At 42.9% G+C, this 27,443-nt stretch overlaps 1 protein-coding gene across 1 annotated transcript; it reads left to right on the forward strand.

Annotated features, from left to right (window-relative positions):
* Positions 1–447: 447 nt before the first annotated feature.
* On the forward strand, positions 448–27,299 carry cand1 (cullin-associated and neddylation-dissociated 1). Its single transcript, XM_018756090.1, has 15 exons — positions 448–740; positions 4,168–4,311; positions 13,232–13,386; positions 14,269–14,392; positions 18,527–18,783; positions 20,588–20,693; positions 20,902–21,047; positions 22,282–22,574; positions 22,729–22,870; positions 22,973–24,466; positions 24,706–24,801; positions 25,033–25,202; positions 25,308–25,472; positions 25,667–25,774; positions 26,434–27,299. The coding sequence occupies exons 1-15, from the start codon at positions 673–675 to the stop codon at positions 26,656–26,658; spliced, it is 3,693 nt and encodes a 1,230-aa protein (XP_018611606.1). The 5' UTR covers positions 448–672; the 3' UTR covers positions 26,659–27,299.
* The last annotated feature ends 144 nt before the right edge of the window (positions 27,300–27,443 follow it).

Genomic DNA, 27,443 nt, shown 5'->3' on the forward strand with positions numbered 1-27,443 from the left:
GTGTATTTCTGGGTGTGAGAGGACAGGGGTTCAATCCTCACTCAGTCTGTGTGGAGTCTGCATGTTCTCCCCATGTCTGCGTGGGCTTCCTCTGGGTGCTCCGGTTTCCTCCCACAATCCAGAGACACGCAATTCCGGTGAATTCACGTTAGTGTCAACGTTATTAAAGATGAATGGATGTACTGTCTTCCTTACATCACTACAGATGCATTGATGGCTAGACATAAAGATATGCAGCGATGAATAATTATTTCTTAATTGCTTTAATTTTCTGTCACATTTATCTCATCTAGCCCTGACAGATATTCTACAGAATTCTCACCGAGAAGCTGGACGCACGAGCAGCACGCTGTCGATCCAATTTGATTGATATCAAGATTAACCACTCAGCTCACGCAATGAGCCCGTAACTCCGCCCTCCAGGAAGGACGTCCCGACTGACCTGCTCCGCCTCCCTCTGCAGAGACTAGCGAGGGTCTCCATTCAAACGCGTCCGAACTTCACTTCAGGGCGTGAGAGTTATATCCCCCCGAGCGGAACAGCGCTGCGCTCTTAACAAAGCTGACTGGCTGCCGTGACACGTCTGTCCGAGGAGAAGCGAGGCGGGGAGAGAAAAAGAGCGGCCCTGTGGCACAGCCAGCGCTAACGTCCAGCTACGAGCAGCCCGCAAACATGGCGAGCGCCTCCTACCACATCTCCAACCTGCTGGAGAAGATGACCTCCAGCGACAAGGACTTCAGGTGAACGCACGCAGATGCTCACAAATTCCGTAGTGTTAAGAAATCCCTGGTGTTACGCAGTCAGCGCAATTTCGTGTTAATGTGTTGAAATGGAAGGAGGCCGAGACTCGCGCGCGGCCGAGGGCGGCTAGCTAACGGCTAACACAGCTAACAGCTAGCGGCTAACGGCCCGGGACGAGTAGGCCTCGACTTGTGGTTGTGCATTTGAGACCTTCGTATTACAGTGCAGTCACCCCGCAGTCACCAGTTTCATGTCTTTCAGCGTCCCGGTGTTGACATTATTTGTAGAGCTGTTTCATTGCACAGCACACCCTGGGAATGCAGTGCTTTTCGAAGTCACGACGATGACGGCTGAGAAAGCTAAGTTGTGGCTGGAGGGCTGCTTTCGCTTTCCACAATTATGCAAAGAACTTATCATCGTGTTGCTGTTTCACTCGTTTTGTTCCTTGCAATAGCAATAATATATTTAATGACAGCTTAGGTCAGCAACGACGTATGGCGTTGTTTTTGTGTTAATCGAACGCTTTGATTATGTCTCCTTTCTTCCATGATTTATTGGAATTAAGTTATTATTGTGCCTGATTTGGAGATGAACGCAGTCAGACTGCTCTGCTGTGTAATCAATGCTGATCCGTGGGCAGTTGAGAGGCTCATGAGGGGAATTGCTGAGGGCCTCACCCACGTCTGTCACCAAATAGAACAATGATTGATCTGGAAGGAATCCTCCTCAGTTAAGTTTTTCTTGCTAATTAGCAACTAGAGTATGTAAACACAACCGTCATGCAGTTTGACAAAATGTAGACATTCTCTTTCCTAACACCTATGCCCAAGGAAACTTTACATTTATTTATTCAGCAGATGCTTTTCTCCGAAGCAACTTCCAATGAACTCTATATAGTGTTATCAGCCCACACACCTATTCACCAGGTGACTTGCACTCCAGTGTAATGCCGGGTCACTCATCCATACATCAGTGGAACACACACACACTCTCTCTCTCTCTCTCTCTCTCTCTCTCTCTCTCTCTCTCTCTCTCTCTCTCTCTCTCTCACACACACACAATGGGTTTTTAAGAGTTTGCCAGTTCACCTGTAACACATTTGTTTGGACTGTGGACCAGAGAACCCAGAGGAAACCCACGCAGACATTGGGAGAACGTGCAAACTCCACACAGATTGAGCGGGGATCGAACCCATGTCCTCTTGCACCACCCAGGTGCTGTGAGACTGTACCGCCTCTGCTCTATTGTATCCCTGCTCTATTAACCACGGCATAACCTGTTGTAGATATTCTTGTACTACATTTCTTTGGAGCTGGCAAGAGGAAAGGTTACTGCAGCCCAGCCCAGCCCAGCTCTGTGTAAGTGGCTTAATAGTACGAGTTATGTGTTCCAGGTTTTTGTCTTTAGCTGCTGTTAGAAGCAGTCTTTCAAAATGAGAAACTGTACTACAGATATTTTTAAGCCATGTTTGCGTTCTTCTTATGTATACTTTAGAGATGCTTTCTTGTTACTGTGGAGTTGGAAAAAGGAACTTGCTGTTGGGTTAACAGCTTTATAGAATGGTTGAAATAAATGGTTCAATATTGAGCTCACTGATCCTCAAATGGATCTGAAGTTTGTCAGTAGTGACATATAATTTTCATATATAAATGTATATTTATGTATAAACAGCTGCGTATAGTTCTGTACACCATATCATTTATCATGTATTTATAAAATAAACTGTTCTGTAATGGAAGCACTATACCGCTGGTCTGTCAGAAACAGCTGCAAAAAGTACAGTGAACTAGTGAACTGAAGCTGAAATAAGCACAAGGCAAACATGGTTCTGTTCCTAAACATAGTCTTGTGAATATTACAAGTTGACTTTAGGTATGAGTCATCATGTGGTAACTCGTCTTCACTTTACCCATCGTCAGAACTGACCAAGAAGAGAACTCCATCTTAAAGCAGTGATGAATGATATTAACTGAATGCCATGTAGGTATTTGTGGTGATATGAAGATTTGCATTGGCCTGCATCATCACACAGGCCTTTAGCATTTTCCTTTTTTAAGTTTGTGTACTGTAAGAACACATCTAAGTGAAATAATAACATTTCACACAAGCATGTATTTAAAGCAGAGTGGCTTGTCAGATTTCTGAAGGTGGGCACAGGTGAACATGCAGCAGTACATTAGTGATCTGTATGTATTCGTATTTATCATAAAAGATAACTGCCTTACACTGAAAGTTTACTTTTTAAAGATACTGTCCTACTGTTACAATGAATTATCAGTGTTTTGCAGGAATAACTTTATGCTGTTCCTGTGACTGTGAAGCTGTTGTGATCTTGTAATAGCTTTTGGAATGTGAATTGATATCTTTTACTTAAGACCTTCACTTTGCCTTCCTTGTCTCCTACCTTCAATGTGGAGATGTAATCATGGTAGGAGAGGGAAAACTGCACTTGGGCAGTACTTGCTCACATGTGCTGTTTTATAATGAACACAAGATTTTGTTGTTTCTGAATTATTCATATTTTTCCTGCCCTTCCTAGAAAATATGGCGTTACATAAGGCAGCTGTAGAGACTTGGTAGTACAGTTTAAGATTAGAAAAATGGCTCATGTTGAAGTTGTGATGTCTTTGTGGTATCCTTGACAGTTAACAATGGGCTTGTACTCAAGAATGTAAGATATCTTAAGATTCCTGCAGTTATTGTTTACTTGCAATATGGCCGTGATGGGATGATTCAAGGGTTTGTACAGACACCTCACAACTCTTGGGTGTTCGGGTTTCTCTTCAGGTGAAATGGTCTATGTATTATCTCAAAAGTATGGGACTTCACTTTTCTAATTACAAAGGTTCTCTTCCTCTAAGTCACATTCATACACACAATGAAATTCTCACTAAAGTCTTGGTATTTTATTATAAATTTTTGCTACATTAAAATTACAATTAATTAAAAATTACTGAAATATACAGTCTTCACAAACTGCTTTTGAATCTGCACCATTAGCATGTGCAACATTAATCATTTTCTCACTTCTTTAAACTTTCTTTGTTTCATCTCCATGGTAACGGCTTTCTTGTGACTAGCGCCGTTTCAATTGCCAGCATTTACAAACACCAGAGACTACTTTTAACGTGCTGGAAGTAGGAGGGTCCACATACTTTTTTTTCTGTTTGATTGCATATTACTGCTGCAAGTTTGCTTGGTGGGTAAATGGAATTTTAAATAAGTTAACTGAATTAAAGGCATGTTAAAAAAATGAGGGGAGGTGAAGTTCATGAGTTTTTATGTGAGTACTGAGTTAGGCTTCCAATCAGTTCAACCCTCAAAAGTTGAATATGGATGGATGGATAAAATGCCTTTCTAGAAGAGTGATTGGCCTAACTGTAGCACACAAAATATAACATGGACTCATTGCGTGTCTTTCCGCAGGTTCATGGCCACAAATGATTTGATGTCAGAATTGCAAAAGGACTCCATCAAGCTGGATGATGACAGTGAGCGTAAAGTGGTGAAGATGATTCTCAAGCTGCTGGAGGACAAGAATGGAGAGGTGCAGAATCTGGCAGTGAAATGGTAGGGGGCTCCTTTATTTTTTGGCTTGTATAACTGGGCTAGCCACCACTTGCAGCTCACAGTAAAACTTGGTGCAAACGCATGGTGGCTAATGGACTGGAACATTGCTGCTGTCAGAAACACATCACAGTATTATCCTTGCCGGTTATTATTCTTTATTAAGCTAACTTACTTGTCTAAGAGAGCTTAATTTTTTCACTTTTCACAGCTTGTATTCAAGGTTACAAGCTAAAAATCATAGCATCAAATCTGAGATAAAAGCAGTTGTTGCAGTCTGTGATCAACCTGGGACTACATGGAATTGCAGGGTCACTCTTTTAGAGATAGTCTAGGGCTGAGAGCATAGTGAAATATGTTGAAAAAAGATACAAAGTAGGGCAAATGTTAAACATTTGCAAAGTGACAGGTGAAGAGATGATGTCAGAAGGCAGCAGAAAGTGAAAATACGTGGCGCAAGCCTGATAAGTGGAATGTAATTTTGTGGCTTGGAAGTAAAGAGAGAAAACGATAAATCATTTCTACTGCGGGGGGGTGTATAGAGAACTAGCTGCGACAGGTAGAATTGGGTTTTTTGCTGGTTTTTTATCTGGAGATGGAGGATCATGTTGGGATCTGTGAGATTGTACAGGCACCCCCCCCAAGTTTACAAACATGCCTTGTTACTGAAAACCGTTCATATTCTGAGCGTAACATCGAGACATTGAGAAATTTTCCATTGTTATGTAAAAAAAAAAAAAAGTCTTCCTGAACTTAACACTCCACCTAAAATTTCTTTGCTTTTCATTTCTAAACACTGTTGCATATTCAATTAAATATCAATGTCACGAGAAATAAAAGTAAATATAAAAAGACACACGAGAATATTGTATTGTAATTTTTTCAATTGTATTGTCATAAAATAAAGAACAGCATTCATGAAAGCTGTAAAGATGAAACTTCAGTGAAAACAGTAGATTGTGTACTGTTTTAAGAGTTTTATCCTAGGAAGTCAGTTTTTGCCTTTGATTGCTCTTATCAGTCAGTAAACACATGCCATAATTTTAAAAGTCAAGAGAAAAGGAAGACTTACAATTGGTGCTTGGCATCACAATGAAAACTTACTTCAAAGCAGGATCTACATTTACATTGATTCATTTAGCAGACGATTTTCTCTGAAGTGACGTACATCTCAGCAAAAATTTGTGCATTACATTAAGAGAAAGAGACATAGCCGCAGACGTGATTTGTGATTTTTAAGTAAACCTAGTTTACTTTATTCTTGATGTACCAATGTTCATCGCTCGAGTAGGATAAACGAATCCTGACTTTTTTTAAATGAGGTGCACAAACATTTAGATACAATACAGGAGTAGCAGCTGTGTAAAGGCTTATCTGGGGATGATCATAAAGTTACGATACATGAACATTTACACCATACATGAGCTGGAGAGATCTTGGGCGAAGTGAGTCCAGAAAAGGTGAGTTTTCAGACCCTTCTTGAATGTAGACAGAGTTTGAGCAGTTCTGAGTGAGAGGGGCAGGTCATCCCACCACAACGGAGCCAGAACCGAGAGCCTCCGTGCTTTACTTTTCATGCGCGGGACCACCATGCGAGCAGAAGTAGACGAGCGAAGGGGTCTGACTGGGGTGTAGTGCTTGATCAAGTCTTGTAAATAGCTAGGAGCAGTTCTATTGATCCATTTGTAGACAATAACCAGGGTCTTGAATATATTTACACTCACCGGCCACTTTATTAGGGACACCTTGCTAGTACTGGGTTGGACCCCCTTTTGCCTTCAGAACTGCCTTAATTCTCCATGGTATAGATTCAACAAGGTGCTGGAAACATTCTTCGGAGATTTTGGTCCATATTGATATAACATTACTCAGTTGCTGCAGCTTTCTCGGCTGCACATCCACGATGTGAATCTCCCGTTCCACCACATCCCAAAGGTGCTCTATTGGATTGAGATTTGGTGACTGTGGAGGCATTTGAGTATAGTGAACTTATCATGTTCAAGAAACCAGTTTGAGATTGTTTGAGCTTTGTGACATGGTGCGTTATCCTGCTGGAAGTAGCCATCAGCAGATGGGTACACTGTGGTCATAAAGGATGGACATGGTCAGCAACAATACTCAGGTCGGCTGTGGTGTTTAAATGATGCTCAATTGGTACTAAGGGGCCCAAAGTGTCCCAAGAAAATATCCCCCACATCATTATACCACCACCACCAGCCTGAACTGTTGATATATGGCAGGATGGATACATACATGTTGTTTACGCCATATTCTGACCCTACAGTCTGAATATCGCAGCAGAAATCGAGACTCATCAGACCAGGCAATGTTTTTCCAAATCTTCTATTGTCCAATTTTGGCGAGTCTGTGCGAATTGTAGCCTCAGTTTCCTGTTCTTAACTGACAGGAGTGGCACCCAGTGTGGTCTTCTGCTGCTGTAGCCCATCTGCTTCAAGGTTTGACGTGTTGTACATTCAGAGATGCTCTTCTGCATGCCTCGGTTGTAACGAGTGGCTATTTGAGTTACTGTTGCCTTTCTATCAGCTTGAACCAGTCTGGCCATTCTCCTATGACCTCTGACATCAACAAGGCATTTTCGCCCACAGAACTGCTGCTCACTAGATATTTTCTCTTTTTCTGACCATTCTCTGTAAACCCTAGAGAAGGTTGTGCGTGAAAATCCCAGTAGATCAGCAGTTTCTGAAATACTCAGACCAGCCTGTCTGGCACCAACAACCGTGCCATGTTCAAAGTCACTTAAATCACCTTTCTTCCCCATTCTGATGCTCAGTTTGAACTTCAGCAGGTCGTCTTGACCATGTCTACATGCCTAAATGCATTGAGATGCTGCCCTGTGATTGGCTGATAAGATATTTGCGTTAACGAGCAGTTAAACAGGTGCACCTAATAAAGTGGCTGGTGAGTGTATATAAGATGATCTACATAAAAAGGTCAATCAGCTCATTCCCAAAAATATGTAATGTCACTAATTTGTTTCTTAGCTGAGAACATAGTCTTAAAAAAAAAAAATAAATAAATAAATCCATGTGCACCTTCCCCTCTCTGTGATGTGCTTGTGAATACCTGAACGTGTTTGGGGTACGCCCCTCCAAGGCATAGCTGTGGTGCGATGTCATTGTGCAGGGTGTATGCATACAGAAGTGGTGTTACAAAGCTGAAGGAAAGATAATAAAAGTACTTTTTATTACATGTACTGTTAACTTTGCTTGTAGCATCACTCACAGGTGATAAGCACCTGCCATTATTATCATGAATTGTTTTAAATACTTGAAAAATAGAGTAGCTAGCACAACTAAATTACATTTCCTTTTTTTCATTTAGCAGGTGTTTTTCTCTAAAGTAATGTAAATCTCATCATATAATAATAATAATACAGTAGTAGAAATGACGTTGTCGTCTTTATTTGACTAAATTTCAAAGGCTGGCCAGGGTGCGTACCAATGCCGAGCTTTTTTCTTTTAAACCAGAACGTGTGCATATAACGAAGGAGGATATTAATTTTCTCACGACATAACTTCAAAGATTCGTATACTGAAGACTCGCATATCGAGGGATACCTGTACTTGCAATGGGTAGCCAGTGAAGAGACCAATTAATAGTTCCTCTAGCTACTGTGCAAAGGACGGACTGGTGTCAGTCCCCTGTTTTTCTTCCTTTGGTTTCTCAACAATCCTATGATTATTAGAAGTTCCTCAGTATAAGTTGCTTAACATTAGATGTACTGCGATTTGAAATTTTTTTTGTAATTTTATTCGGTCAGATATTTTTTATAATTCCATTTAAAAATATCCATCCATCCATCCATCTTCCTCCGCTTTTATCCGGGGCCGGGTCGCGGGGGCAGCAGTCCGAGCAGAGTACTCCAGACCTCCCTCTCCCCGCACACCTCCTCCAGTTCCTCTGGGGGAACCCCAAGGCGTTCCCAGGCCAGCCGGGAGACATAGTCTCTCCAACGTGTCCTGGGTCTGCCCCGAGGCCTCCTCCCAGTGGGACAAGCCCGGAGCACCTCCCCAGGGAGGCGTCCAGGAGGCATCCGGAACAGATGCCCGAGCCACCTCAACTGGCTCCTCTCGATGCGGAGGAGCAGCGGCTCTACTCCGAGCTCCTCCCGGGTGACTGAGCTCCTCACCCTATCCCTAAGGGTGCGCCCAGCCACTCTGCGGAGGAAACTCATTTCTGCCGCTTGTATCCGCGATCTCATTCTTTCGGTCATGATCCAGAGTTCATGACCATAGGTGAGGGTAGGAACGTAGATCGACCGGTAAATTGAGAGCTTCGCCTTACGACTCAGCTCCCTCTTCACCACAACAGACCGGTACAATGACCGCATTACTGCAGACGCCGCACCGATCCGTCTGTCGACCTGCCGCTCCATTTTTCCCTCACTCGTGAACAAGACCCCAAGATACTTAAACTCCTCCACTTGAGGGAGCAACTCCCCCCTAACCCGGAGGGAGCAATCCACCTTTTTCCGACTGAGAACCATGGCCTCGGATTTGGAGGTGCTGATTCTCATCCCCGCCGCTTCGCACTCGGCTGCAAACCTCCCCAGTGCACGCTGCAAGTCTTGACTTGATGAAGCCAACAGGACCACATCGTCCGCAAAAAGCAGAGACGAGATCTCGCGGCCACCAAAACAGACACCCTCCGTTCCCTGACTGCGCCTAGAAATTCTGTCCATAAAAATAATGAACAGAATCGGTGACAAAGGGCAGCCCTGGCGGAGTCCAACATGCACCGGGAACAGGTCTGACTTACTGCCGGCAATGCGAACCAAGCTCCTGCTCCGGTCATACAGGGAACGAACAGCCCGTAGCAACGAGCCCCGAACCCCATAATCCCGAAGCACCCCCCACAGGATGCCACGAGGGACACGGTCGAATGCCTTCTCCAGGTCCACAAAACACATATGGACTGGTTGGGCAAACTCCCACGAACCCTCCAACACCCTAGTGAGGGTATAGAGCTGGTCCAGTGTTCCACGGCCAGGGCGAAAACCGCATTGCTCCTCCTGAATCCGAGGTTCGACTATCGGTCGGATTCTCCTTTCCAGTACCCTGGCATAGACTTTCCCAGGGAGGCTAAGGAGTGTGATCCCCCTGTAGTTGGAACACAATCTCCGGTCCCCCTTCTTAAAAAGAGGGACCACCACCCCGGTCTGCCAGTCCAGAGGCACCGTTCCCGAACTCCACGCGATGCTGCAGAGGCGTGTCAGCCAAGACAGCCCCACAACATCCAGAGACTTGAGAAACTCGGGGCGGATCTCATCCACCCCCGGAGCCTTGCCACCGAGGAGTTTTTTGACTACCTCAGCAACTTCAGCCAGGGTAATGGACGAGTCCCCCTCCGAGTCCCCAGCCTCAGCTTCCTCTACGGAAGGCGTGTCGGAGGGATTGAGGAGATCCTCAAAGTACTCCTTCCACCGCCCGAGAACATCCTCAGCTGAGGTCAGCAGCGCACCACTTCCACTGTAAACAGTGTTCGTGGAACACCGCTTCCCCCCTCTGAGTCGCCGGACGGTTTGCCAGAATCTCTTTGAGGCCGACCGAAAGTCTTCCTCCATGGCCTCACCGAACTCCTCCCAAGCCCGAGTTTTTGCCGCGGCGACTGCCAGAGCCGCGCTCCGTTTGGCCCGTCGGTACCTGTCAGCTGCTTCAGGAGTCCCATGAGCCAGCCAGGCCCGATAGAACTCCTTCTTCAGCTTGACGGCATCCCTTACTTCCGGTGTCCACCACCGTGTTCGGGGATTGCCGCCGCGACAGGCACCGGAGACCTTATGGCCGCAGCTCCGGACAGCCGCACCGACAATGGAGGAGCGGAACATAGTCCATTCAGACTCAATGTCCCCCACCTCCCTCGGGACCTGGTTGAAGCTCTGTCGGAGGTGGGAGTTGAAGACCTCTCTGACAGGGGCCTCCGCCAAACGTTCCCAACAGACCCTCACTATGCGTTTGGGCCTGCCAGGTCTGTCCAGCTTTTTCCCCCGCCATCGAATCCAACTCACCACCAGGTGGTGATCAGTTGACAGCTCAGCCCCTCTCTTCACCCGAGTGTCCAAGACATATGGCCGAAGGTCAGAAGAAACGACTACAAAGTCGATCATCGACCTCCGACCTAGGGTGTCCTGGTGCCAAGTGCACTGGTGGACACCCTTATGCATGAACATGGTGTTCGTTATGGATAAACCGCGACTAGCACAGAAATCCAATAACAACTCACCGCTCGGGTTCAGATCAGGGAGGCCGTTCCTCCCAATCACGCCCCTCCAGGTATCACTGTCGCTGCCCACGTGGGCGTTAAAGTCCCCCAGTAGAACGACAGAGTCCCCAGTGGGAGCGCTTTCCAGCACGCCCCCCAGGGACTCTAAAAAGGCCGGGTACTCTACACTGCCGCTAGGCGCATAAGCACAAACGACAGTGAGAGACCGTTCCCTGACCCGAAGGCGTAGGGAGATGACCCTCTCATTCACCGGGGTAGACTCCAACACATGGCGGCTGAACTGGGGGGCTATTAATAAGCCCACACCAGCCCGCCGCCTCTCACCTTGGGCAACGCCAGAATAGTGGAGAGTCCACCCTCGATCGAGTAGAGTGGTTCCAGAACCCAAGCTGTGAGTGGAAGTGAGCCCGACTATATCTAGACGGTATCTCTCAACTTCCCGCACCAGCTCAGGCTCCTTCCCCGCCAGTGAGGTGACATTCCAAGTCCCAAAAACCAGAGTTGGCGCCCGAGGTTTGGGTCGGCCGGGCACTCGGCCCCGACCACCGCCCAAATCACAACGCACCGGCCCCTTATGGTTTCTCCGGCAGGTGGTGAGCCCACCGAAGAGCGGCTCCACGTTGTGGCTTCGGGCTAAGCCCGGCCAGGCCCCGTGGGCATAGACCTGGCCACCAGGCGCTCGCATGCGAGCCCCCCCCCCAGGCCTGGCTCCAGGGTGGGGCCCCGGTGACCCCATACCGGGCGGGGTAAACGGACGCCTTGATTTTTTTGTCATAAGGGGTTTTTGAACCGCGCTTTGTCTCGTCTGTCATCCAGGACCTGTCTGCCATGGGAGACCCTACCAGGGGCATGTAGCCCCAGACAACATAGCTCCTGGACTCATTCAGGCACTCAAACCCCTCCACCACGATAAGGTGGCGGTTCACGGAGGAGCCATTTAAAAATATAAATAATGTAATTCACTTCATAAATTTGAAATTGTATTGCATTCAGATGATTCATCCACTTTATGAAGTTGTTCAGATGATATTACTCCTGCTGTCCCCCTCACAGTTAATGGGAAGTTGTAATATGCTATTTCTCTCAAGGTTGTCAGTGGCCTGAATAAATGAACAAAGCTGTATTGGAGGCAGCTGTGTACGGTGACGTTCTGATTGGAGGTGCTGGCAGTGTGTTTGTCTGCTGAAAGTTTACCCTTCAGAAATATTTGTTTGGTAAAGGTTATCCTCTATTCTCTTGTAATAACATCAGTCATCTGTCAGTAGCAGTATTTTAGCACACTAACACAGCAGTGTACAACAGCCGTTCGTTTAATTATACATGACTACTGCTTAGGTGTTCAAGGTCAGGTGAGTGAGCACTCAGTTTGCACAAAGGCCATTCTAAACAAAATGTATCTGTTAACCTACTGATTGAAATTATTTAACTTGCTGCATGGAGAAGTAGATGCTGTTGAACTTCTTAAAACACTTTTAATCCAGAATGTTTGTGACAATCTATTTACAATGTGGTTTGATTTAATAAAAAAAAAAAAAAAAAAAAAAAACTTATTGTATGTATACTCTTTTTTGCTTTTGAAAGGACTTTGTTCTGGATATCATTTCCGTAGTTACACCATCTGAGTTCTGTATTTAGCTGTCAGATGCATTTATGTGTCAGAATTTATTTTAATACTGCATTTAGTGCTGTGACTCCATGCTATCAGATATGCAAATATTCGCTGTACTTTAAAGTGCTGTATATACCACACCATCATGTAGCAGGGATAATTGATGGCAAATGACAATGTGAACTTGTCACCTGTATAACTTTTCTTTTTTAGGGAGGCACAGTTTAATTGACCTTTAAATATTCTTGGGATAAATAAAAAGAAATATAAAGCTGATTTGTAGCTTAAGTCCACTCTTTGTCTGTGGTTTTTGGTGGATGTGTATGCTGTTAATGTCTTGGCTTTTTTTTCTTTTTGAACTGATGGTCCAGCAAAACTGACATGGGTATTCACAGCATATAAAAGTTTCACAGACTACAGTTTATATTGGCCTTACCCTTCTTATGTAGTTGTCACTGTGTTTCATAACTTCACACCCTTTTCATTAAATACTTTCCTGATGTAGTAATAAGCAAGTTACTGTATTTTGGTACTGCTCAAAATGTGAGATGTAGATTACAGTGGCACATGTCTGACCAAAGCTGGTGGAAGAATGCAGTACTTCACTGTGCAAGATGTATGAATCTAACCCCTTATCAAGTTACTCTATTTGAAGTTAGTACTTATAAATTTGGTGGAGGGAGTTTACCCTCCCATTCTGTTGCTATAAAGGGTGTAATATTCATAAATAAGTGTGTGGGAAGTAGGTCTACTAGTTTGAACATCTGTACAGTATTTTAATCAATTTCTAAAATACTTTTTTGGAAAAAAGTAAAAAGTTGCATTCTTCTGCAGGTCTAGTCATGTATCTGCAGGAATAAGGTGTTTTATAGTGAGACATGGTCACAAATGAGTGATATATCTGGATCGGGTGTACCAGGTATAGTGGGGTCCATCTATATTGCAAAACATGTCTTGTGCGCCCTACATGGTGTCCCCCTCCCCCAGGATTTGCTAATTAGTAATGGTAGTTTAATTCTGAAGGATGCTGTGTAACACCATTGACAAATAACCATTTTTAATATGTTTGTGTAGTTTGGGACCGCTTGTCAGCAAAGTGAAGGAGTACCAAGTGGAGACAATAGTGGATACCCTTTGCACAAACATGCTCTCCGATAAAGAACAACTTAGAGACATTTCCAGTATTGGCCTCAAGACTGTCATTGGAGAGTTGCCCCCTGCATCCAGTGGTAAGTGCCATATCTCTTCGGTGTTGATTTAGTTTTACAGCAGTAGTTCCCAGTCTTGGTCCTGGAGGATTCTCTGTATACACTTTGTGTTTTTAATTGTGCAATTCAGACAAAAGACTTAGCTTCAAGCTCTGTTAAATGAAAATAGTTCCATCTGATATACAGTATGTATATTAAACTGCTACATGTACAGTTATGCAGATTAAATGTTTCTTGAAATAATTTATACAACTGTGGCTTTATTGGTATTCAGCTTTAAGGGTAGACTGATTTAAGCTTTTATTTTTCAGAGTCTAAAATCCATTATGTGCCTTTTCATTATAGTTTCTGCTTAATTGAAATTGCATGGTATTACTGTTAAAAACCATTACAGCTATTTAACAATTTCTCAGTGTCAGGAATATTCTTCCTTCTGTCAGAAACTTGGTGAAAGCTAATTACAAATGCGAAATCAAGAACAACTTACAGGGGTTTGCTAGGGCCAGAATTGATATGTATGTAGACTTCAACTTTATGGTGTGATTTCTTCACCGAGTTGCACAAAAGACAAGCTGAGTTTTGTCTTTAGCACTAAGAAAAGCTCAATAGCCTCAATCCAAGGATAGTAACAGAAGTAGCCTGGTAGAGTAGCTCTAACTGTTTTCCATTTTGTAAATGTAAAATTCTGCTCTACAGACTTAGAAACCAAATAAGCATTGTTGAAAGGACATTCTGTAGCTTTCTTAGGTTTTCAAATGAGACTGAATTAAAGCCGTGGGTTATGAAGCTATAGTTGTGGAAGAGATTCCATTGAGAGTAATAAACCCCATTATTGCTGGCAGAGTACTTGGAAGTGTTTTGAATACATTCAACTGTCTGCTGTTCTTTTTCCCTGTGTCCAAGGCTCAGCCCTTGCAGCTAGTGTATGTAAGAAGATCACAGGACGTCTCACCAGTGCCATAGCCAAGCAGGAGGATGTCTCAGTGCAGCTCGAGGCACTAGACATCATGGCAGACATGCTGTGCAGGTGGGGAAGGCTGGTTTGGCATGTATTGTTAGACAGGAAAGTCTGTTTAACAAACCAGTGATCACAGAATTGCTGGAGCCCAAAAATTTTTTAGGATTAACTTCCTGTGCTGCATGAAGAGTCAGTTCTGTTTCATACATATCTGTGTAATGAAATTCAGATTCTTTTGGGCCTTAGCTGTTAATTCGCATTTATAGTCATACACAGTGCAAAGGACTTCTTAGGGTCAGTCATCTTTTGTGTAAGAGAATTGCCAGTGTTGCCAAACCTAATTTTCAGAAGTGTTTAGTCTTTTTTTTTGGGGTACAGATGATTCTGAAAGCATGTAAACAAAGGACATGAATGAACTTCTATCACTTTGTTGATGCCATATCAGAGTAGTGGCAAAACATTGGAAAATGGGGAATGCAGGAAAAAAAAACTATAACCCCCCCCCCCCATTAGGCTATAATTGAAATTATATAAATTTACCTTCAGCAACAGAGAGAAGAATGTTTTATGCCGCAACAGTGCTGCTAAAGTAGTTATGAAGCTAGAACCAAAATGTGGGTGTTGCAGTGAAAATATTTTTGATGCTGTCTCAATAATTCAGCAGGGTAGACTTTTGTTGTAGCATCCTTATGAATAACAGTCAAGAGTACATTGGACTGGTTACTGTCAGGAATCACTGAGCGGACTAGTAGTTGAGTACAGTCTTAGTGTAGCTGTACTAAAGTCTGGGAAAGTGATGGTGACATCTTTTAAAAGACTGATGTACTGGTAGGTAAATTATGTTCATTTTCACTTAAAAATTGCATAGTAGTCCCTCTTTTTCCCCATAAAGTGACAAATGTGTACTTGCCAAGAAAGCCAATAGCTTCATGGGTCTGTGCAGCTGTATAAAGATACTGAAGATCAAGTAATGTTTCAATTAGCCACATGCAGCTACTTCTTGTGGTCACAGAGCAGAGGTGTTGCAGCTTCAGATTGTATTCAGTATAATGCTGAGTGTTCATCCCTATGAAGAATATGATGGGAGTTTGTCATTCATAGTTTGCATGGTGAAAGAAAGATCAAATACTCAAACTGCAGTAATAAGTAGTGTTAACCCCTTACACTGGTTTATAGGAACCTGATTTAAGAATTTGTGTGGTGTATTTTTTATTACAATGTAAAAACAACTTGCAAGCTACTACTACTAGTGGTTGCACAGACTAGTTGATTTGTCGACTTTACTGCTCTGCTATGACACTTTAAGCTTGATGTAGACTAGTTGCTGATCATGTGATTATGACACTAACAAGATGGACACCGCCAAGAAGACGAGTGAGGAGCCTGGTGGGTCATTGCAGCAAACGAGCAGCGGTTCAAGTGTGTGGAAATACTCCACTAAAGATGAAGCCTGTGCTACTGCCACTTGCAAAATATGCAAATCCGTCCTGAATTATAACAAAAGTACAAGTGCAATGCACACATCTGAAAAGGCATCCGCTGACACTAGCAGATGAATGATCCAAATCAGTCCGTGTACGTTGCGTTCATTTATTTGATTTGAAATTGAAAAACATGCGAATTATGCCTTAATTCGTTTTTTGTTAGGGAATGAAAAACAAATTATGGATTAACATGCAGAAAAATGGCTTCTTATTGTTTCTGAGCAAGCACACACACAAAGAAAAGGACTTGTTGATTAATTTTCTCTTTTGTTTAATCATACAAAGTGTAGAAATCAAAATCTCACAATACCAAATACGATGAATGCCCTAAAGTGCGTAATATTTCCAATCTAACGGCACAGTGGCACAGCGAGTAATGCTATGGTCTCTCAGTGTCTGGGTGGTGCGAGAGGACGTGGGTTCGATTACTGTTACGATCCATATGTTGTGTGGTCTTTGCATGTTCTCCCGTGTCCGTGTGGGCTTCCTGCCACAGTCCAAAAACAGGCTGTTCAGGTTCACCTGTAGTGTTTGAGTAATAGAGAGTGTGTTCCACTGATGTATGGATGAGTGAGCCATTGTAAGTAGTGTATCTAGCAGTGTAAGTCACCTTGGTGAATAAGGTGTGTGGGCTCATAACACTACATAGAGTTCATTAGAAGTCACTTTGGAGAAAAGTGTCAGGTTTAAAAAATAAATAAATAAATAAATAATAAAGGTAAATGTCCAACAAGTAGTCTAACCTGGACGTAAAAGTGAGCTTCATTGGCAGTCTTCGGAAGGAATTTCCACTCTGGAGCCATTTGATTAAAAACTAGAACAACATATTCGGAGATCGCAGACAGTGTAGTACAATGTGCCACGCAGGGTTGTTCTACAGTGAGTGTCTGAAGATTTTGTGCGCAGCACAATGTTGTACGAGGACGACACCATCTAGCATCTAGTGATACATATTAACTAATGTGCAGTAACTCGGAGTGAAGCCAGCATGTTCGATGAGTACAGTTTGTTGGTTTACATGCAAAAAATGGTTTTAAATTGTAGTTAATTCATAATTTTTTTTCGTTTTTAAAAGCAAAAACTTTTTTTTTTTTTTTTTTAACCTGGCTACGATGTCCCATCTTATGTTATATAGTCTGTGTATGAACTAATACAGATTTTCGGTTGTTGCAACGCGTTCCCTTCTCTTATGTCTTCATGACCTCATCAGTGACTAGTTGACATCGACTCAGCTTTCATCGCATAACTTGACTTTAAAAAATCGGAAGTCATGCACTCCTACTACCTACCCTGTAGTTGTGAGAAACTGAGCAACATCAGAGCTATCACACTACACTTATGTACAGGAATAACAATTAAAGCCACTGCATGTTTCTCCTGTCTTAAGTTCTTGAGTACACAGACCATAAACGTTGTGGTGCAAGTGACAGATTTCAGCTGGTGTTTTTTGCATTAGACTTCGATTCCATCCCCCCCGTTTATCAAACATTCACTAGTTTTTTTTTTTTTTTTTTTTTACACATTGGTTTCTCATACTAGTTGTGCATATGGCCTGATAGGTTATGTGCCTTGCAACCTCATGTAAAGGTGGTTCCCCCCCCATTCTCAAAAAACAGTGCTAACTACTGAAGTAAATCTGTCCTTGATTCTCGGACTGCATTATAGGCTTAGCAAATTAGATCCATCTCGGATGCATTACCCTTGTAAATTGATTAAAGGGTATGTTCATAGCCTAGATTGGCAGCAGGATTTCATGGTGGTAAAGTATCCATTGGAAGATTAAATGTTTACAAAATGCTCATAACTATTTTTGCATTTTTCATTGATATCTGACAGGAAATTGGGCTTTTGGTGTAATTTTTTTTGCCTCAGTTTTGTAGAACATTTGTGCAAATCAGATGTGGGAATAAGTTCCATATTTTAACTTTTCTCTGTCCATATCCTCCAAATTGTGTAGTTAGTCCACACATATGTCTTAGCTCAAGCTAAGTACCAATTTTTGTTGAATCGCATCAGTACATATTTTCATGATGAACTGGAAAAGATGGTGTTTCTAGTAGGTTTTTTTTGTACCCTACAAAAATGTTCTTTCCATTTTGATGCATAATTTTTTTTACCACAGATTAATATGAAATAGCATTTAAACATGCTGAGTAATACAATAGTTTGCCACTCTTGTTGCTGATTTTAGTGAATGCTTTCAGACTTTTTCCAGTTTTTATTCACTTTTTTAGTAGAATATAAAAAGTGCCATGTTCACTTTGACAGTCATTTTAATTTATTGCTTGGAATCATGATTGGATTATTCTGATGCTAAAGATATTTGAGTTAATTCTGGTGCTCCGTCTGTGATCCCCGACACAATTCATTGTTCTGCTTGTGAACTGTGACTTCATATTTTCAATTCATGACCAAAGAGCATCGAGGAGTCTCAGTAGTGCCAGTGTTTCATTGTTATTGACCTTCTGCATGAACATTAGTAGCTTTTTCTCCTTTAGTTTTTTAAAGGCACTGGATAAATGATTTCAATATAATTTTTCAGAGTATTTTTTTTGTTCATTTGCTGAAGTATGTGAAAATGTTTCAACTGCTATTTTATAATATGCATGTCAACTCAGAATTTTCATTGGCGGAGCACATGTTAATCTAACCATCTCTTTTGTAATCAGAATAGTAACATTTTTACACCATTCTTTTCTATCCTGCACCCTTTAACCAGACAAGGTGGCCTGCTGGTAAACTTCCACCCCTCCATCCTGAGCTGCCTGCTGCCCCAGCTGACAAGTCCACGGTTGGCTGTGAGGAAGAGGACCATCATCGCACTTGGCCACTTGGTCATGAGCTGTGGCAACCTAGTGTTTGTGGACCTGATTGAGCATTTGCTCTCTGAGCTCTCCAAGAATGACTCAATGTCCACCACACGGACCTACATCCAGTGCATAGCTGCCATCAGCAGACAGGCAGGGCACAGGATAGGTGAGCCACTTCAGCCACTCCTCTTTACACTGTGGAACTCACCTTTTTAAAAAAAAAAAAAAAAAAAAAAAAATAAAAAACCCTCAACAACACTTCATGAATTATAGTTGTTTGAAAAAGTTGAATTAACAAAAATGCTTAATTTGTGAAATTTTAATTTAAATGCCTACAACTTTTACACTAATACATTTACTTTAATGTGTTTCGTTAAGAAATGAATCAAGTATGAGTTCACCTGGTACAAAAAACAACTATGCATGGGATTCCGTTATTGAGCTGCACTTTGGTCATCGTTTCATCATTCATGTTTATTGCATTTATTAGCGACAGCCTCAGTGTGTATCTGTATATTTCTGTATGTATAGATCAGAGATCAGCATTTGTTCTAAGTTGCAGAATTACATTTATTTTTAACAGAACTATATTTCTATTTCCCAGTCACATTCTTATTTTGAGCTAATAAAACTTCAGTATTTTTTAAAGTTTGTTGAAGGCATGGAGAAAAGATGTTGAGTCTGTGTGGGGGAAATACTGAATAAGAAAATCACTTGTATGGTTTTTCTTTCCAATACCAGAGGACCCTATCCTTCTGGTGCTCATCTGCATATCTCTTGGTATTTTCTGTTGTTTTTATTTCCATCCTTTTGCATAGCAGGATTAGAATATTTACTGCTCAATTTGAGGTGTTTCTTTTCCTCACCATTGGTTCTGTCTTGTTTTTATTACTATTATGGCTAATGTTAATTCTTCACTTAGGAGTGACAGTCATGTCATGCCCCCCCTTTTCCATTTCTTTTTCTTAGCTGACAGTTGAATTTAAAATTACTTTCTATTGGGGACGTTCTGTAAAATTGTTTGTTTTAATTGGCGTTCTCATGAGGTTGTTCATTTAGCATGTTTGGTGTGGGGAGCACAGTTGGTGCTGCTTCAGAGCTCCTGAGCTGTGTTGAGGCCTAGGTTCGAATCCTTCACTCTGTATGGAGTTTGCACATTCTTCCCATGTTCACGTGGGTTTCCTTGAGGTGTTCCACAGTCCAAAGCATGTGTTTCAGGTACATCGCTAACTCTAAATCACCTGTATGTCCGCGCGCCAGTGCAAGTTACGTTGCTCTGGTGTGTAGATAGATGAGCGATTGTCGGGAGTTTAGTATACCGTGTTTAACATTGAAATGGCCTTTGATAACGCTGTTATCTAAATACTCAGTTGAAATCATTTTATAGAAAAGCATCTGCTAAATGTAAAACCTCACAGATTTTTTTAAAATTTACATGTTGAGCACTTGAAATTCTGTTTCATGTCCAGTTTGACACACTTTCTGTTGCTGGAGGAGAGAGCAGAAGGAATGTGTTAATGGAAGGAAAATGGAGATTGGGCTTCATCACTTTGGTTGATCAGTGAACTGCAAGCTAACAATTACTGGCACTTTTTTCTGAAAAGCAAATACAGACGCGGTTAAGATGTGCTAGATTCAGTCCCAGCCTACAAACCCCTTCCTGTTATCTACCCTTATTTTAATTAAGTTTTTTTTTTTTTCTTTTTTTGTCATCTTGAAAGTGCTCTCTAATGACTTTGTTGAAAGCCAAGAGTCTATCTGTCTGTCGTTTCTGCTTTGTCATTTATCTTGCAATATAAGTTACGTTTGTTACTGGAGATCTTTGTTCTACTTTGCAGCCACATACATTTTCAATGTGTATCTCCCTGTTGTTCCAGGCTAACTTTGCAGTGCATCTGAATTCTGTCCCCCTTTGTTCCATAAATGGTATTTTGTCTGTCGTCTAATGGTAGTTTTCTGTCTCCTGACAGGTGAATATTTAGAAAAGATAATCCCATTGGTGGTGAAATTCTGCAACATTGACGATGATGAGCTGAGAGAATACTGCATTCAGGCCTTTGAATCTTTCGTCAGAAGGTTTGTTATGGTTCTGTGTACCCCCCACCCACCTTCCCTAACTTTCTGGAAAGAACAGCATGCATTACATTAGTTACAAAATCGCAAAACATTTACATTTTATGAGAAAGTATGTGCCGTAAAGCTACTTTGGCCGTACGGTACCTTTCACATTTAGAAATGAAATGCTTTGTTACAGGAAGCTAAGGATTTTTTTTTAAAATTCCAGATGTCCAAAGGAGGTGTATCCTCATGTCCCAACTATTATCAGCATCTGTCTTAAGTACTTGACTTATGACCCAAACTACAATTATGATGATGAAGATGAGGATGAGAATGCTATGGATGCAGATGGTGCTGATGAAGACTATCAAGGTATGGAGATGTTTTGCAACATAAAGACATTAGCTTAAAAGCAAGCAAAAGATTTTCTATTATTATGTAAATGCCGTAGGCATAACCACACTTGATTCTCTGCTCTCAAATGTCTGTTATGCTTTGAAGATCTTTTTGCTGAAAGAAATTCTGAGATGCTGAAATGTGTAAATGAGGCCTGCTTTCACAATACTGCTTGTTAAAAGTGAATTCAGGGCCCTCAGTGCCAGTACAAACCTATGATGGTTTTTTTTTTTTGCATCGAGAAACAGGCGCCGGGCTTCAATGTGTGCTGGGGTGGCAGTCTTTAGTTCTGAAAATGTGATGTTCCCATATACTGTTGGAACAGCTCCCTTGTATTCCCCTGTCCTTGAAGCATGGTGTGTGTCACTAACACTTATAGCTGAAAGTATGAATGTAGGTGTTGTCAGTGCTCTATCATTCCCCCCTTTTCTTTCCCTCAGCAAGCAAATGCATCATGGCAATTATGTTGGTTTGCCTCCAGGTTTTAAATGGCATGAGCTTTGCATTCTTTTCACTGGTCTCAACATTGATTGTTAGGTTTGCTTTGATCATGCATGTGGCAGTGTGTACCTCTTCTATTTCGAGGACAGTCAACATGTTTGTTTCTCTGAGGTGTTTCACTATACATGGTTCCTGATGAAATGAAGTCTGGCTCAGTGTGCTTATCTCCATGTGAGCTTGTCTCCTTGTTTTCGTGTGGCCTTTGCCTGCAGTGCAGTTTTTTCCCCTTCTTCCCAGCTCGCTCTGCCTGTTACGTGTTCAGCTGCTCCACCTCCTGAGGCAGAGCAAAGAGGCTGCTGGTACTTCTTTATCCACAAATTAATTCATAATGTTTGCAGCACCTTTTAATAATTCATCCTACCAACTGTGCGGCATCTTGTAAACACCCCTGCTGGTGTCTGGCTGTGACATGCTGCAGCGCTTGATGAATGTCTGTGAATTATACTGGGTGTCTCTTTCAAAGCCCCAGGTCTTTTCCCCTGTAATATTGCAGCAGTAGAAGCTACAGCAACAAATATGAGCAGATATTTAATTGATCTGAAGCATGGTTTACTATTTTTTTTGAACACTGCTGCTAAGATGTCATTAGTGGTGGCTCTTCCTGTGTACAATTTGTGTAGATCTCTGACTCTGCAGAATTCCAGGATAAGTGTTACACAGACACCACACCATAAATTGCTTTTCCTCCTTTCAAACTAACTTCCTGCAGGCAGTGATGATGAGTACAGTGATGATGATGACATGAGCTGGAAGGTTCGACGAGCTGCAGCAAAGTGCCTGGATGCGGTGGTCAGCACGCGACATGAGATGCTACCTGAATTCTACAGGACAGTCTCACCAGCACTCAGTGCCCGTTTCAAGGAGCGCGAGGAGAATGTGAAGGCTGATGTTTTCCATGCTTACCTGTCTCTGCTCAAGCAAACGCGGCCTGCCCAGAGCTGGTTGTGTGACCCTGATGCAATGGAGCAAGGAGAGACCCCCCTCACCATGCTGCAGAGCCAGGTATTTGTCTACTCTTGATCTTTGTCCTTTTTTCTTAAAAATTGTGTGCAATACCTGAATTGTCCCATGACATTTTCCGGCTGTTAATTGGTGGTTGGAAAGCTTTGTAAATTTACCTGAAGACATGGTTAGGCAAAATTGCCTATATTTCTAGGTGCCGATGATTATGAAGGCCTTGCACAAGCAGATGAAGGAGAAAAGTGTGAAGACCAGGCAGTGCTGCTTCAACATGCTGACAGAGCTGGTCAACGTCTTACCCGGAGCTCTCACCCAGCACGTTCCTGTGCTTGTTCCAGGTATGAACTGAGCTTCACATATTGGCTCCATCACATCATAAATTGTGCTAAAACATTTAGCTGGTTATTTGAAACTTGATGCATTGATGTATGTCTCTGCAGGAATAATATTCTCCCTCAACGATAAATCAAGCTCCTCCAACCTAAAGATTGATGCTCTTTCCTGCTTATATGTGATCCTGTGCAACCACCAGCCCCAGGTCTTCCATCCCCATGTTCATGCATTAGTGCCCCCTGTGGTGGCCTGTGTGAGTGACCCCTTCTACAAGATAACATCAGAGGCACTGCTGGTCACCCAACAGTTGGTGAAAGTTATCAGGCCCCTGGACCAGACAGATGCGTTTGATTCTTCCCCCTATATCGAGGACCTGTTTGCTTGCACGATCAAGAGACTGAAGGCAGCTGACATTGACCAGGAAGTAAAGGAACGAGCCATCTCCTGCATGGGCCAGATTCTCTGCAACTTGGGTGACAGCCTGGGTGCCGACCTTCCCAGCACCTTGCACATCTTCCTGGAACGGCTGAAAAACGAGATCACGCGTCTAACCACCGTCAAGGCCCTTACGCTTATTGCTAGCTCTCCACTCAAGATTGACCTGCGGCCCATACTTGGTGAAGCTGTTCCCATCCTGGCTTCCTTCCTGCGCAAGAATCAGCGTGCGCTGAAGCTTAGCACACTGGCTGCATTGGACATTCTGGTGAAGAACTACAGCGACAGTGTAACACCAGCCATGATCGACGCCGTTTTGGCCGAGTTGCCGCCGCTCATCAGCGAGAGTGACATGCACGTCTCCCAGATGGCCATCAGCTTCCTCACCACACTGGCACGTGTTCACCCAGACTCCCTGTCCAAGATTGGTGGCTCCATCCTAACTGAGCTCATTGCCCTTGTGCGCTCACCACTTCTGCAAGGTGGTGCTCTTAGTGCCATGCTGGAATTCTTTCAGGCTCTTGTGGTCACCGGCACACCTGGTTTGGGCTACATGGACCTGCTGCGTATGTTGACAGGCCCAGTGTATGCCCAGAGTGCAGCACTCACCCACAAACAATCTTACTACTCTATCGCCAAGTGCGTGGCGGCGCTGACCCGTGCCTGCCCTGCTGAGGGCCCTGCTGTGGTAGGTCAGTTCATCCAGGATGTGAAGAACTCCCGTTCTACTGACTCTATCCGCCTGCTAGCCCTGCTTTCTTTGGGGGAGGTGGGCCACCACGTAGACCTGAGTGGCCAGCCTGAGCTAAAGTCTGTCATTCTGGATGCCTTCTCATCCGCCAGTGAGGAGGTGAAGTCGGCAGCTTCCTACGCACTGGGTAGCATCAGCGTGGGCAGCCTGCCCGAGTACCTGCCGTTTGTGCTGCAAGAGATCTCTGGGCAGCCCAAGCGTCAGTACCTGTTGCTGCACTCGCTGAAGGAAATCATTGGCTCAGCAGCTGTGGCAGGGCTCCGACCCTATGTGGAGAGTGTGTGGACGCTGCTGCTTACTCACAGCGAATGTGCTGAGGAGGGTACCCGCAATGTGGTGGCAGAGTGCTTGGGCAAGCTGACCCTCATTGATCCTGAAACACTACTGCCCAGGCTCAAGGGGTATCTTCTGTCTGGTGAGTGTGGTAAAAGGCAACAAAGAAACAGCTTTATGGGTGTTTTCACATGTGTAAATTTTTTTTTTTTTTAACTTAATATATAGCAGAATTCTAAAGTATAATTATACCTCCTGCCTGAGATGGGAAAAATCTTAGTCATTGTTTAAATACTGGAGCATGACAGTGCCACTGTTTGTGGAATAGATTACTTCCCTTATTTTTTGTCTGTGAAATAATTATTTTTTTAATCCTTCCAGGGTCGTCTTATGCACGAAGCTCAGTAGTGACTGCAGTGAAATTCACCATTTCTGACCACCCACAGGCGATTGATCCTCTGCTGAAGAACTGCATAGGTAGGTCCTGCAATAAATAACCTTTTAACCTAGCTGTATAAAGGGGTAAATAATTGTAAGTAGCTTTGGAGAAAAGTGTCAGCTAAATGAATAATTGTAAATGTAAAATGTTGTAGGAAGAAACAGAATATTTTTATAATATAAAAGTATAATATACTTATTAAATCTTAATGTTTTGTTTTATATTACTGTTGGGTTTTGAAAATATTTTAAACTGTTAACTTTTGTCAGGTGATTTCTTAAAAACCTTGGAGGACCCCGATCTCAATGTCCGAAGGGTTGCTCTGGTGACATTCAATTCTGCAGCCCACAATAAGCCCTCACTCATCCGAGACCTTCTGGACTCTGTTCTTCCTCATTTATACAATGAGACCAAAGTGCGCAAAGAACTCATCCGAGAGGTGAGCAATCTTTTCCTGGTATCACCTTGGGCAGCTACAGAATCTTTGTCCTTTTATTTCCAGGACATCACATCAGCATAAATTGACAAAATTCTTAAATTTCAGGTGGAAATGGGGCCCTTCAAACACACAGTGGATGATGGTCTGGACATTCGCAAGGCTGCATTTGAGTGCATGTACACTCTGCTGGACAGCTGCCTAGACAGACTAGATATCTTTGAATTCCTCAACCATGTCGAAGATGGACTTAAGGACCATTATGATATCAAGGTACAAAAAGCACTGAATGAACTAATGCAATGGGTCATTGATAATGCGACTTTTATTTGCCCTGGGCAGTTCACAAAGATAAAAATTTTATATGAAGATGCAGCACTGTTAACAGTGTGATATGAGTGTAAAAGACTACCGACAATGAAGAAAGCATTGGCATGAGACACTTTTTTTTCTTGTTCGTTTTGTAGATGCTGACATTCCTGATGCTGGCCAGACTGTCAACACTGTGCCCGAGCGCAGTGCTGCAGAGGCTGGATCGGCTGGTGGAGCCCCTGAGGGCCACATGCACGACCAAGGTGAACAGATCTCTCGGCACCACTCCGCATCCTGCTGCGCGGCTCTGCTGTCACTTTTCTTAACTTCAGTAACGCTTATGGTCCAGTCGGTAAAGGCTCCATTAGTGGCAACACGCTCCACATTTAAACTTGAACAGGCATTCTCATAAGGTTGTAGACATTCTAGAAAGCTTCATGTATATGGAGGTTTTTGCTGCAGCACGTTATTTCCAAAATACAAGCTAGGGATGAAATTAAGCAACTCTTATGGTCTCATACTCAGTAAATATTGCAGTTTCATTTGAATAATTTTGTAATATTTTTGATGCATGAATATCTCTATAGTTTGGAGCAGTTAAGACATGGGAACGTGCTGGTATTCAAACCATGATGTGCAAGGTCCCCTGAGGACTGACTTTAAGGTGCTGTTTAAAAATTGTAACATGCAAAGTAAGTTTGGCTGCTAAGCTGTTAAATGAACCAATTATTGAATTTTTTGTGTAATGAAAACTTGCTGATAGGAGAATGGTGTATATGCCAAGCATTCTGTTATGTTTTTTTCTGCCTTGAACCCTTGTAATGACACTGAGCTGGAGAAAGGTATGATGGCATTTACCCTCCAGGGGCACCTTATCCTAGTGTAACTCCATACTTTCAATGCCATATGGTTTGTTTCACAGGTGAAGGCCAACTCAGTGAAGCAGGAGTTTGAGAAGCAGGATGAGCTGAAGAGGTCAGCCATGCGAGCGGTGGCGGCGCTCTTGACCATCCCAGAGGCAGAGAAGAGCCCCTTAATGAGCGAGTTCCAGTCTCAGATCAGCTCCAACCCTGAGCTGGCGGCCATCTTTGACAGCATCCAGAAGGACTCATCCTCTGCTAACATGGAGTCCATGGACACCAGTTAAAAGAAATAGCCCACCCCATGCCCATGATTCAGAAATACCTGGGACCCTTTTAATGTTTCATGCATTGCACTGAGATTACAGTTTAAGAAACAAGAAAAAAGCAAAAATTTAACACAAAAACAAAGTGAAAAGCCTTGGAGCTTAAACAATCTTCCTCTTTTTCCATAGGAGAACTGTATGGCTGGCCACTTGTTCATGCTTACCTTTTTTTCGTCTAGTGTTTATAATTCCAGAGAATCCGCAAAGTGCATAGGTACTTCCATGTCGCATTCCAAGGTTGGATAACTTTATTGGCATGAAATGCAATCAATGACAGCAATCTCCATTTACTCTTAAGGGTCAGCTTTAAGTTTTAAGTGGGAAATGTCTGCATATTGGAGCAAAATCCAGTAAGTTCAGAGATGAAAGCCAGTTGACGCTAATGGAATTGGAAGTTTTTGTTTGTTTCTGGACCATCCCTATGTTGTTTGCATTTCTATGCTATTCACAAACTGATGTTATGGGAGGTTTTTTGTACGATTTAATATCATTTCTGCCGAAACTTATCTTTGTTCCAGATGTTGCTGAGACTGCTATTGGAGAGACAAAGTCTGCTTTGTAAGATTTATTACATTAAAGACGTATGGCATCGTTTGGGGAAATGCAAGACTTATGTGAATTGTGTTTTTGTAGAGAAGTGGGAACTTTCTCTTGTGTACTATAGCCTGTGTGTGAGACACGAAGGAAAATCCAAAAGAAATGGCACATTCTCTTCCATGCTATGTGCGGTTGCTTAACCCTTCCAC

This window comes from Scleropages formosus, chromosome 24, assembly GCF_900964775.1.
Source record: "Scleropages formosus chromosome 24, fSclFor1.1, whole genome shotgun sequence".
Taxonomy (NCBI): Eukaryota; Metazoa; Chordata; class Actinopteri; order Osteoglossiformes; family Osteoglossidae; genus Scleropages; species Scleropages formosus.